Raw genomic sequence first — 12,172 nt, 5'->3', positions numbered from 1 at the left:
CTCTCACTCTCTCTCCCTCAAATAAATAATAAAAAACCAAAATCTTTAAAAAAAAAAAGAATCTGCATTTTCTTAGAAAGGGTCAGGAGATAGTAAGAAAATTTAAAAGGCAGATGCTGGGCTTTTTAAAAATTTAAAAGGCAGTAGGACTAGCAGTAAGTACAAACACAGTAGTGTGGCTTTGAGAACCAGAAATAGCAGCAACTCTAGTGGTCCAGTTCTTCTGTTTCTTGGCCACTAGTACGTCCATCCCTACTGCTACAGATAGCACCTGTTGTGGCCTCCTCCCCCTGCTAGAATTTGGTTGCAGGTGAGACCTCTCTTCCCTCTGAACCCACCCCCTCCACATTAGATCTCTCCGGTCCTAATAGGACCTCACCTTTCTTCACCTGTTCCTGTGTTAAAAGTAGAGGATGTCATTGGCAATTTCACTTAGCTTCATGCCTCCTGCCACCCCTTATTGGTAGCACTGGCCGTACCTCGAGTTAGTTTGCTGGAAGAAGCAGTCCTCTGATGATGGAATTCACTGAACAATAGCCCAGTTTCCCACCCATCCATGAACATCAGCATTTCTTCTCAGATCCTAGGAATGGGGGAGGGGTGTGAGTGACTTGGAAGAGGGACCGAGATACTGAAAATTCAGTCCAGTCCTTACCCCAATGAAAGACTGTACACTGTAGACCACCATCTCCTTGTCCTGGCCCTACCTCCCCCAGGACTGGCAGAAGAGGAGCCTGAGGCCTCTCTCTAGTCTTTCAGGCTGAGAGTGGAATCATCCCTGGTGACAAGCTCACCATCACGACATCTCCTTGTGCCCCTGGTTTCCTTGTGCCCAGGGATGGGTGGATGAGGCTGAGACTGCAGGACATCGCTGACCAAAATACGGACACCCAGTGTGATGCTTAGGGCACCCACAGTGACCAGCCCAGTTGCACCAAGGATGACCAGAGGAGGAGGCACCTGGTGTTGCTGTCAGATCAGCCACAGACTCATCCACCCCAGAGGCACCAGGCGGAAGAGGACCAGGGTGGCCAGGGTGGCCCAGCTGGCCATGCGGAAGGCCAGGGATGGGGCCTGGTGAGAAAGCAGCAGCAACTGTCGTAGGTGCAGGCAGGCAGAGTTCAGCTCCAGGAGCAGAGACACCAGAGAGAAGCCCACATAGTGGCTGGACAGAATGGCGGTGCTGAAGCAGCTCACTACCTGGGGAACCGGGGTCAGAGGTCAGAGGACCCTCCATGACCTCCCCCCCCAATCATGTACCAATATCCCAGGCCTTAAGACAGGGGCTCCCAAGCATTTTGTGGCACCCTATCAAAAACCTGCCCTTTATACTTACCCTCATGTTGGGGCCTGAATGGCCTTAAAATAACCCTTCCGTAGGACAGAAGCAGCCTTGGCCCAGAGGCTCTCTCCCCTGGGGCAGCAGCAGCATCTGCACACTTCCATTCCTGGGCTTTCATGCCCCATGCCCACTCCCTATACTGGGACTCCCCTTTCTCAGAAAAGCTCCATATGCAACATTCCTCAATCAGATGGGACACCCGAGGGAATCCAAGCTACTCAGGCAGTGCTCAGACTCCAGCTGTGGCTAGCAGTCAATCCTCTTCCCCCAAACCAGCCCAAGGTTGGGGAGATCAAGCACCAACAGGGGTCAGAGACTCTGGGAAGTCATTGGACAGAAACCTGAAGAGAAATTGGGGACCCCAGCCTGAGCATACCACCCTTCCTGTGTCTCCTTTCCCCAAGTTTCACCACCAAATGATGACACAGATGTTCCCAGGCCTGGCCCAAGGTCTGGTTCCACAGTATGTCAACTCCATCCGCCAAGAAATAACCTATGGGTGTGGCACGAGGGGGAGGGGCATTAGGCCTCCCCTAAGTTGTAGCTCCTGGAAAGGAATCTTCATCCCCTCCTTTTTCTGGGTCCTCAGTTTCCTTCAGCAAAGCTGCCAGAAACATTTGACCCCTATGGAGAGGGCAAAGGGGACGTGGAGTTACCATTGTTAGGTTGCTCCCCGACCAAATGGCCTGGCATTCCCTGCAGACTCACCCACGGACACAGCCACCAGCACCACGGCCCAGGGCGGGTGGCCGTGAATCGGGTCGGCAGCCATCTGAGGGTACACCAACAGCCTGTGGGGGGGGGACCATGGTCAGCATCGTGCAGACTCAGACCCCATTCTCCCGCTGTGCACGCTCACCCACCCATTCACACCCCCACCCGGTGTCAGACTGTCCAGGTCCGGCTTCGATTTTGAAGGCGCCCGCCGGGTCTTTCAATCTCAGCTTTCCACCCCTCACCCAGGTGCCTCCCGAACCTCTATACCCCGCACTCGAGCAGCGCCCCAACCCCTGTGAGCAGGCTGTGCAGCAGGGAGACACAGATATTGCGCCACTTCCAACGGTCCTGGGCAGCGGATCCCGGCGCGGGCAGCAGCCGCAGCGCCCAGTGCAGCCCCCGCGGAAGGCGGCGAAGGAGGCGCCGGTCACAAGGAGCCCCCAAGACGCCATGGCCTGGTGGGCGGGCTAGATCCGGTTCAGTCCCTTGGACCCCTGCGCTCTCAGCCGGGACTCATCCAGTGCCAGCTGCGGGGACTGTGCGCTGGCTTCCGGACAGGAACAGGTCCTCGGCCTCCCCGGCCCACCGCGCCTCTGGCATCCGCTCCAACTTTTCCAGGGTTTGACCACGCCCCCATCACTCGGCTAGGTGGTGATTGGAGCAGCCGTGGGGCCACGCCCCGGAGCCCCCGCAGCCGATCGCGTCCCGCCCTAGCCGGGGATGGAGGGTTGGGGGCTCCCGGGAACCAAGCCTGGCGACCGAGCTCAGGGAGACTTCCAGCATGTCGATAGGGGTCTTCCCCAACGCCATGTGTCCCAAACCCCTCGGAGCTCCAGCAATAGGTTGCTAATCTCACCTGACACTCCCACAGGCCCCGCCCCATCGTCTTTCACCTCCTCTCCCCACGCTAACCTCTCACCTGCTGGTCATCCTTCTGCCCACTGCACCCTCCCCGACCTGAAGGTAGAGGCCAGCGCACACCCACTCGCACATGCTTAAACATCGCCACCGCCCTGCCCCGCACCACCCCCCGTCTCAGCTGTGGGGGTACCTCGCTTCCTTGGAGCCACCCTTTCCACCTCCCGAGGTTTCCAGACCTTTAGCACATCATAGCGACCCTATGATTCCAACAGTCCTGTTCCTTTACGCTGTACCTTCAAACGGAACAACAGCTCCCATTTTGGAGAGGCGACCCACTGGGGACTCCTCCCCCAACCACTTTTGGGGGCCTACAGAGGAGCCTTGCTATTAGGAAGGGGAGGCAAAAGGAAACCACTCAACACCGAAGTCTTGAAAAGCACCCCTCCCCCAAGGGCTTGGGTACACGGTAGGTGAATAGAATTCCCTCTTCCAATCTGAGGCGGCAAGGAGAGGCCACACAGGGTCACCTCAAGGTTGGGGCAGAATCAGAGAATAACAAAGACTGATAGGATTCTAGAACCTTTCAGCCTGGAGAGGAAAATCTGCGCCCCTCCCCCATCTTCCAACTCCTGAAGAGTGACAGGTTTTTACTGTTTTCCTTACTCCACTCCACACCTCTTAGCGGGCTGAAAGCCAGTAATTCAGAGCGCCGTTGCCATACATGGAAAGGGCAGATTCCAGCTACTCCCAGAGAATGAAGTTGTCCACATTCTCACAACCCCTTTTCTTCACCAAAACCCCATTATGTCCAAAGGGCTAGGGGCACCCCTTGATTCCTCCACACCCGCCTCTCCAAGCTTTTAAAAAAATGACACTGATTCTTTTAAATTTTATTACATGAAAACCATACACAATATAGAAAATTTTAAAGTTACAGAAAAGCCAAAGAGGAGAATTACAATGACTTTGTTCCACTGTGCAAAGATAACCACCATTAACATTTTGTCTTTTTCATCTGTTTTATGTATACAAGAATATACCCATCTTTTTAAAAAACAAAATTGAGATCACATAATACACATTATTTTTATAACCTTCTTAATATTCAAAGAGCATTTTTCTTTCCAGTCAAATGTTCTTCTACATGACTTTTAATGGCTGTGCGGTACACCATCTGGATGGATATACAATGATTTACTTAAGCAATCCCCCACTGCAAATTTTCATTACAGCAGAAAAGAAATGAATTCCCAATCAGACAGTTGCTTCTCATTTTCTCTATTGCAATACTGGGATGAGCATCTTGTGACTAAATCTTTAACTATTTTCTCAGGATAAATTCCCAAATGTAGAATGACTAGGTCAAAGGCGATGGAAACTTTTAGGGTATTTGAGACATATTACCAAACTGACATCCAGGAAGGCCGTACCAGTTTGCACCCCCATATGCAATGTATAGGAGTGTTATTTTAGTATTACTTTGCCAATACTGGGTCTTTCTTTTTTTAAAATATAGTTTGCTAAGGGAAAAATGCTTTCAGCTATATTTGTCTTTCTTTAATTACTAATGAAACACGCTTTGTTTTTCATGGTTTTATCCATTTGAATTTCTTCTATGAATTTCCTTCGTATGTCCTTTCACAGCTGGTTCTTGTTCCTTGAGGCTGCTTTATATAAAAATTACAGGGTAGGGAGGTAGAAGTAGGAGAATGAAGCCGCAGGACACTTTAATACAGTCTCGTATCTCTGAGGGAGGCAGTAAGTAACACTGGAGAGAAATAGTGAATGAGGCAGATGGCTGGGAGCTGGCTGTCCTCCCTCCTCCTGGGGTGCTCCTGCCCTTTATGGGTCCCCTCTGCGGGGTGCCCAGACAGGGCCCTGTGCTCTCCAGGCCTGGTCCTTCACTGGTCTTCTGCCTGCCTCTGTGTCCCCAGGCTGCTCTTCCTCATCTTTACTTCATGATGGGTGAGGATGGCAGAGCCACATACCCGGGGCTGGAGGGAGACTCTGTGGCCAGCGAAGCGGGGAGGGGAAGAAAGGATGGAAGCAATGTCCAGGGACAGAGCAATCTTTGTTGCAGACTATGAGTTGACTCAGTCTACCCACCCCCTCCACCGCAGTCCCACACACATCCAGCTTAGGCTGCAGGAGGGTGGGTTCAATGATCTACTCTCCCCTAAATCTCTGTTTCTCATAAATGGAGACTAGGACCCTGCTATCTCCACACCTCCGGCTCCACAATAGGACAGCTTCCTACAGCCCCTGAATTTGGCCACCTTCAGGCAGGGAGACTGGGTCATGGTTGAACCACACCAGAGCCTGAGCCCCAAGAGTTAGACTGCATCAGGAGCTGGGGGGTGGTAGGTTTATACTGCCTGATGCCCCAAAGGGGGTCACATCCCATAACCCACCTCTCCTCGTTGCTGGAGAGAACTGTCTGCCTGCACAAGCCGGAGCAGGGTCTCACAAATTATCCTGGAAGGTAAAGTGAGGAAAGAAACAGGAACAGCAGTTGCAACCCCATCAGGGGCTGCAGTCCTGTTTCGGGTGGCAGAGGAAGCCTGGGGCCACCTTTGCATGGTGGGATGTCAATGGAGAGACTGAGCTCCTCCCGGCCCCTTGCACTGGTCTAACCCTAGCACCACCTTCTAACCCTCCCCCCACTCTCCTTCAGTTATGGTGTTCATGGATGGGGGGGAGGGGCAATAGCTTATGTGAAAAGCTGTTCTGTTCCCACCCACAGGGAGAGGACAGCCCAGGCTCTGAGTAGCCTGTAGAAGTAGGCTTCTGATTCCCTCCTGCATACTCAACCATGTGATTCCCCATCTCACAGGTGGAGAAGCTGAGACAAGAGGTCTAAGGATCCCACACATAGGTGATTATTCCTGAATCTAGAGTCTAGGCCAGTCTAAGGAAATAGAGGAAAAGGTAAGAGCATGGGGATGACTACTCAGATGGGAGTCTCGGTATGACCTTTTTCCTGAAGAAGAAATTTACTTTGGACCTCACCTGGAAAGGCAGTAGGAGCGAAAGGAGGGCCAAGAAAGACATCTGGGTAAAAGGGTAGACAGTTTTCTTTGCTCCTGTCATCATCCTTCTCTTGTCACACCAGTGTAGACCAAGTATCCTTGGTTGGTCACAGCCATCTATTCCCCAAACCAACCAGGGTCTCTAATCTGAAATTGTTCTTTCTTGCTGGGCCAATCTGGCTGAAGGCTCTCCAACTGAACAAGGTCCCCTTCCCTCCCACTGTTCGGACCTTCCCAGCCCCAGTTCTGTCACCTTCCAGATGAAGGGGAAAGCAGCTCCTTCTCCTCTTCCTCCTCCTCCTTGAAGCCAGGGGCAGAGGGCAACAGTTCTTCAACTGGCAGCTTTAGCTGGGTCAGGACATAAAGCTTGCCACTGAAGAACTACTGCGGCTCAGCCAGGTGAGGATGTGGGAGGGACAGGCTCCTAAAAGGAAAAGGAAGAAAAAATGGGAAGGATCTGAGCAGGGCCATATCACAGGGACACTGTCCCACTGGCCATCAAAGTCCAGCTCCAACAGATGCTCAACCTTGTAACAAAGCGTTCTTGGCTCTGACCTGGGCCTGCAGGAGCGGTTAACTTCAGTAAGAAGCAAGAGGCAGCTCTAAACATACTTCCTTGTGCCTCTTTCCAGAACCGAAGGCTGTAGAGACCCAGGTCTGCTCTCACCCCTCCTTGCCCCAGCTATCCATGGAGGGCCCAGCCTCTTCAGCATTCAGAGAGGGCTGGACTTAGAACCCTGGACATACTCCACCAGTTGCCCAGGTACTAGGTGAGAAGTTACACCTTAGGTCCAGAAATGTGAGTTCAGTGATCAGGGAGTTCAGCTGGAAGAGTTTGGGGGGCCTACATCTGGGGAAGAGTGAGGAAGGGAGGAGGTCTAGAGTTTGGAAGGTCAGCAGAGCCTCCAGGGACTGTGAGGAGAGAACAGGGGACCAAAGGCTGGAGGGGAGGGAGGTATGGGCAGGGTGGATGGGCAGCTTCCCCAAGACTCTTAAATGCCAGGCATTCCGCTTGCGCATTCCGGGTACATCTGGTATGAATTCCAGGCTGTCTGCCGGCCCCTCCATGTCTGAACTTTGTTCCAAGTTCCAAGCCCCGCCCCCACAGTTCCAACGCATGAATCAGCAGGAAAAGCCGGGCCCTGCAGCATGGCCCAGGGAGGGGGCTGGGGGCGTGGCAGGCTTGAGGGCCGAGAGCTGGGGAGGGCGGGTCCGTGCTGACACTCAGTCCAAGGGCATGGCCCATGCCAGTGTGAGGAGCCAAAGGCAGTCTTGCCTTGAGAGATCTATACTCAGAGAGTAAGAAAAATTAGGGTGGGGGTGGGAGGTTTTCAAATTACAAAAACCCTCTTGGGGAGACGTGAACTTTGTGGTATCTTCCTTCCCCCAGGTGACCAGTCCAACTCCTTCCCACTCTCCTCTGTCTGAGCCAGCTCTGTTCAGCCCATAGGACTCAACGGCTGCTCAGAGTCTGTGCCAAGCAGGTGCCCTTGGCTGCAGGGCGGGGTGGGCCCAGGGCACTGACCCTCTGACCAGCTGCTCCATCAACTCTTTGGCACCCTGACAATTCCTAGCCCAGTCTGACAGCCAGGATGACAGGCCAAATGAGTTGGAGGCTGGAACTAGGGCCGGAGGGAGGTGGGGGCGATAGCCTAGCGAGAGGCCATAGGGAGGGGCCAAGAGTTGGCCGAGAGGTGGGGAGAGAGGGAGCCCAGTGATGACTAACCCAGGCGCCCCACCCAGCCAGCCGGCTTCCCAGGCGGTCACGGCCAGGCCTGGGCTAGGGGCCCCACAACCGGACATGCTGGGGGGAGGTGCAGAGGTGACCTTCTCTGGGCCCAAGACGGCCAGTTAGGCTGGGGAGGGGGGGTTAGAGTTTCCAGGTCCTCCTCCAGCCCGCTTCCCCCACCAACCGCGGTGAAACCCTAACCTTTGGGTTGCATAAGGCCCCCGCACCGCCGCCCCCTACTCCTCTCCCCTCCCCCCTTACATAACATCCCCTGGAGGGAACGAGAGGAGGGGCTGGCCCGCCCAGAGACCCCTTCCCTGCCAGGGCGCTCAGTTGGCCCTGACCAACTGACTGCCAGTAGAGGAAAACTACCTCCCCGCTACCCGCCCAGTCCAAACCCTCCCCAAGCTGGGAGGCCAGTTCTCGTATCCGTTGACCAGGAGGCGCCGAGGTTAGCTGCCCCTAACCCTCTAGCCCCTCGTCTTCCTTCTAGCCACTCTGCGAAACCCTCCGCCACGACTGTCGTTCCGTTCTCTTTCTTTAAACCTCCTGCCACACTACTCCAGCCAGTCCAGGCCCCCTCTCCCCAAAGGCTTCCCTGCCCCCGCCGCCCCCTTACCCCTCCCCCGGAAGGGCAGGGTGTGGCCAACAGGACCCTACTTTCCCCCATTACCCCATTAGCATGGTTCCCTCCAGTGCGACCGGGACCCCAGCTCACACCCACCTGGTGCTGGGTGGGGGGGTTGCTGAGGGTAAGGGAGCAAATCAGTGCGTCCGTTCCCCACGGCCGGCGGCGCTGTGTCTTCCCTGCGCCCAGCACACACCGGCTCCAGTCTCCGATCAGCTGGCGGCGTCGTGACGCACAAGCTGCGATTGCACCGCCCAGGGCCAATCACCGCCCACTGCTGGGCAGCGTGACCACACCCACTCGGGGGCGCCAGTACTTCGCCCAGGTCCCGCCTCTCCGGGCGTCTTAGCTCTGATTGGCAAGGAGGCCACCCCTTTGCCTGGTGGAGCTGCGCTAGGCCACGCCCACCAACTCACGAGCTCGCCAATAGATGAAAGGGTGTGGCTGAGTCCTCCGCCTAAGGCCGCTTGCTTCGAGAGCGCTACGTCAAACCAGAGTCCTAAAGAGCAGAAGGAAGTAAAGGCGTGTGTGTTTGCAGTGCACACTGGTCAATGTAGTTCTCGGTCTGACACCTCGTTCCCAGAATCCAGCGCGCTCTGTGAGTTGGCATTTTTAAACTCATTTCTGAATCCATCCCGGCGAAGTCCTTAAAGGGCTACAGCCCCACCTTTTGGGAGCCATGAGTGCTTCTTTTAAGACTACCCCAAAACGGATTCGCTGACTTCTGCGCATTAGGCAATAGCTCTCTAGGGAAAAATGCAGCAGGCGAAGCAGCAGGAGTGGGTAGAACTGAAGGTGGAAATCAGCCTCCAGGGCAGCAGGCTCTTCCATTGGATGAGGACTCCTGAGGGTTTTTGGGGAAGGGAAAACTGCCCACCTCGCCTAGTGCTAGCTTTCACTGGAGAGATCTAGTCCTCCTCTCCTGGCGGGCTCTTACTAACCAGGAGACTTTTCTTGTAGAGTATGTCTTGTCCCAGTCGTAGACAGAGCCTCTCAAGCCGCAGACTCCTAACAAAAGATTCATAGTACAGTCTTCACCTGAGGGTAGAAGCAAGACTTGTGGTTGGAAACTAGGGGATGGGTCGTGCCAAAGTGTCAACTGGTAAGCAACCCCATCCTCTGCCTAATACTCCATTCTGTCCCGCCCTCCAGAAGCCTCTCACTGACTCAGGCCTACTTAGAAGGGATTTCAAAGGTAGAGACCAATGAGGAGGCTGCCCCTTCCCCAGGGGCCAATCAGAGCCTTGGGGGGGGGGCGGGGAATGGGCAAAATCGAGAGGAACCCAATGACTTGGCAAAAGCTGCTGAACCGCTTATTTAAAGGGGCAAGTCTGGGACCCGTGGCAATTTATCACCCATCCGCCCCCACCCCGCTCCCCCAAAGACGAACGTGTGGACGGGGATCCATGACCTTTCCATAGGCTCCCAATTGAGTGTAAGGGTAACTGAGCCGGAAGGATGAGTCTGGGGTGTGAGATAGTTTCTCTGTATTAAATACGGGCTCCACCAAGTAATTGCTGTGGTTCCTAGGAGCTCCAGAATTTTGAGCCTGCGTTCAGAACATTGTGCCTTTAAGGAAACTTCCTGCCTTCCACCCCAGTAACAGCTGATTGTTGGAAAGTGTGACCTCAGGGGACGAATCAGCTGTTACCACATCCTCCTCCAGGCCTGCCCTCCTCCATCCCCTTATCCCCCCACCCCCACCCCCACCCCGGCGCCTCCGCCCCAACCCTCTTGGGTCGTGAGGGAAGAAAGGAGATGGAACCCCAGATACGGGGGACCTGCTTGTATGTTCTTTCCTCTTTCACTCCAAGATTGTCTCCCTCCTCCCTCTCGCCGCCGCTCCCCCCCCCCCAAATCTGCTGGTTAGTTCTTCAGAGGTTCTGAGCTTGGAACGAGAGGTATTTCCTGTCTGCACAGTCAGCTCAGATCTGCCTTCGCAGGTCTAGAAGGAGGCCAGTATTGGGGAAGCCCAGAATGGTGGCTGGCTGTGTGTGTGGGTGCTCCAGGAATAGGTGCTGGGGAAGGTCCAGTGAAGCAGCAAACCAAACCTAGAGGAGAGGAATGGCTGTGGAAAGCAAGCCTCCTGGGGTCAGAACCCTGCTCCCCAGGCCATTTGCCCCCTACTCCCTACTCAAGTTGCCCTATTCCTTCCCAGACAGGGACCAGCTAAGGGGACTCTCTTGGCTTTGCCCATTCACTCCACTTTTACCCTAGATGCCACCTGGCCCTTGTTTTATTTACATTCTCACCCTCCACAGCAAGGGTGCTAATGTGGATCTTCACAGGGGCTGCAGGTGGAAGGCACTGATCCCAGGAACCAGGGGCTTTGACTGGGAAGTCCTGCAGGAAGACCCAGGTAAATATTTTACCCCAGCCCTGAGCTGGGGAGTCAGGGTCATTCCAGGACAAACTTAGTGTGAAGTCCCAGGACTGACTTGGCAAGGTTGGGAGAAACTGAGCAGGGCCTTGGCCAAGCTTGGAAGAAAGAGAAACCTCACCAGCTGCCCCCATTATCCATTATCCTTATCTTGGAAGTCCCATCCCCTTCCTACCCAAGGCCTTTGGGGTAGGCCTATCCCCACTTTGTTCTGCTAACTCTCCCTCCCCTCACCCTCCCACCCCATAGAGCAAAAGCACAGGCTTTGAGTCCAGGGTTTCTCAACCTCAGCACTATCGACATTTTGGGCTAGATAATTTCTTGTTGTGGGGGCTGTCGTTTGTAACATACTTAGCAGCATCCCTGGCCCCCTAGATGAAATTAGCAACACCCCTACCCTGCAGTTAGGACAACCACAAGTGTCTCTGGACATTACCAGATGTGCCCTGGTAGCCAGAATCTCCCCCATTTGAGAATTAGGGAATTAGACAAACTTGGATTCAAATTCCAGCCCTTACCAGCTGTGAACTTGATGAAGATACCCAACATCTCTGCACCTCAATTTCCTCATCTACAAAAGAGTGAATAATAAATTCATGGTTTAGGGGCGCCTGGGTGGCTCAGTCGTTAAGCGTCTGCCTTCGGCTCAGGTCATGATCCCAGGGTCCTGGGGTCGAGCCCCTCATCGGGCTCCCTGCTCCGTGGGAAGCCTGCTTCTCCCTCTCCCACTCCCCCTGCTTGTGTTCCCTCTCTCGCTGTGTCTCTTTCTCTCTGTCAAATAAATAAAATCTTCACAAAAAAAAAAATTCACGGTTTATTGTAGGTATTAAAAAAGGATTATATTTGAAAACACCTAGCACAATATCTGGCCCACAGTTGGTGCACTAAATGTTAGCTTCCTTCAGTTTTCTCCCTGCCAGATCAGCAAGAACTAACCTCACTCAGCCTGGGCTGACTGCCTGGGCAGCTGCAGCTTCCCTCCCTGACTATCCAAGCCATGACCTCCAGGAAACTCAATATTGAAGTTGGCAAAAGGGAGTGGCTAATTTGGTCCCAGATTCCCCAAAGCTCAAGGGTGCTTGGGTTGGGATTCCACGGAAATGTGGGAATTGAGCTGTTACAAATCATTACATCAAGATGTGGCCTGCAGAATGAACTGGGGAGCTTGTTAAAAATTCAGATTCCTGGGTCTCACCACAGACTACTGAATCAGAAGTACATCATCAAGTTTGAAAACCACTGTTTTAGGCCTCGGATTGGGGAAGGAGTCAGTGCTCCAGAAATCTTAGTGCACCAGTGCCCAGCATTGTAAGGCCATCCTATTCAAGGGAAGAAAACAATCCTTAAGTTATGGTTAGTTACACTCAAGGTCATTGTTGTATTGCAACGAAACCACTAGAGGGCAGAGCACACACCAACTTGCAGGTAGAAAAAGCAGCGCCTGCTCAGTCTGGGTAAACAGACCAGAGCAAAGACCAGGTGGACC

General features: G+C 53.9%; 1 protein-coding gene across 1 annotated transcript; it reads right to left on the bottom strand.

Moving 5' to 3' along the window:
• Positions 1 to 747: 747 nt before the first annotated feature.
• Positions 748 to 2,511, bottom strand: TLCD2 (TLC domain containing 2). Its single transcript, XM_021704480.1, is given in 5 exon segments — positions 748 to 1,200; positions 1,753 to 1,835; positions 2,051 to 2,133; positions 2,334 to 2,461; positions 2,464 to 2,511. Coding segments are annotated over 5 exon segments (795 nt in total).
• Positions 2,512 to 12,172: the final 9,661 nt, after the last annotated feature.

Source organism: Neomonachus schauinslandi, chromosome 15 (genome assembly GCF_002201575.2).
Source record: "Neomonachus schauinslandi chromosome 15, ASM220157v2, whole genome shotgun sequence".
In the NCBI taxonomy this organism is placed as follows: Eukaryota; Metazoa; Chordata; class Mammalia; order Carnivora; family Phocidae; genus Neomonachus; species Neomonachus schauinslandi.
Note: the sequence above shows the minus strand (reverse complement) of the source record. Positions and strands in the feature narration are given on the sequence as shown.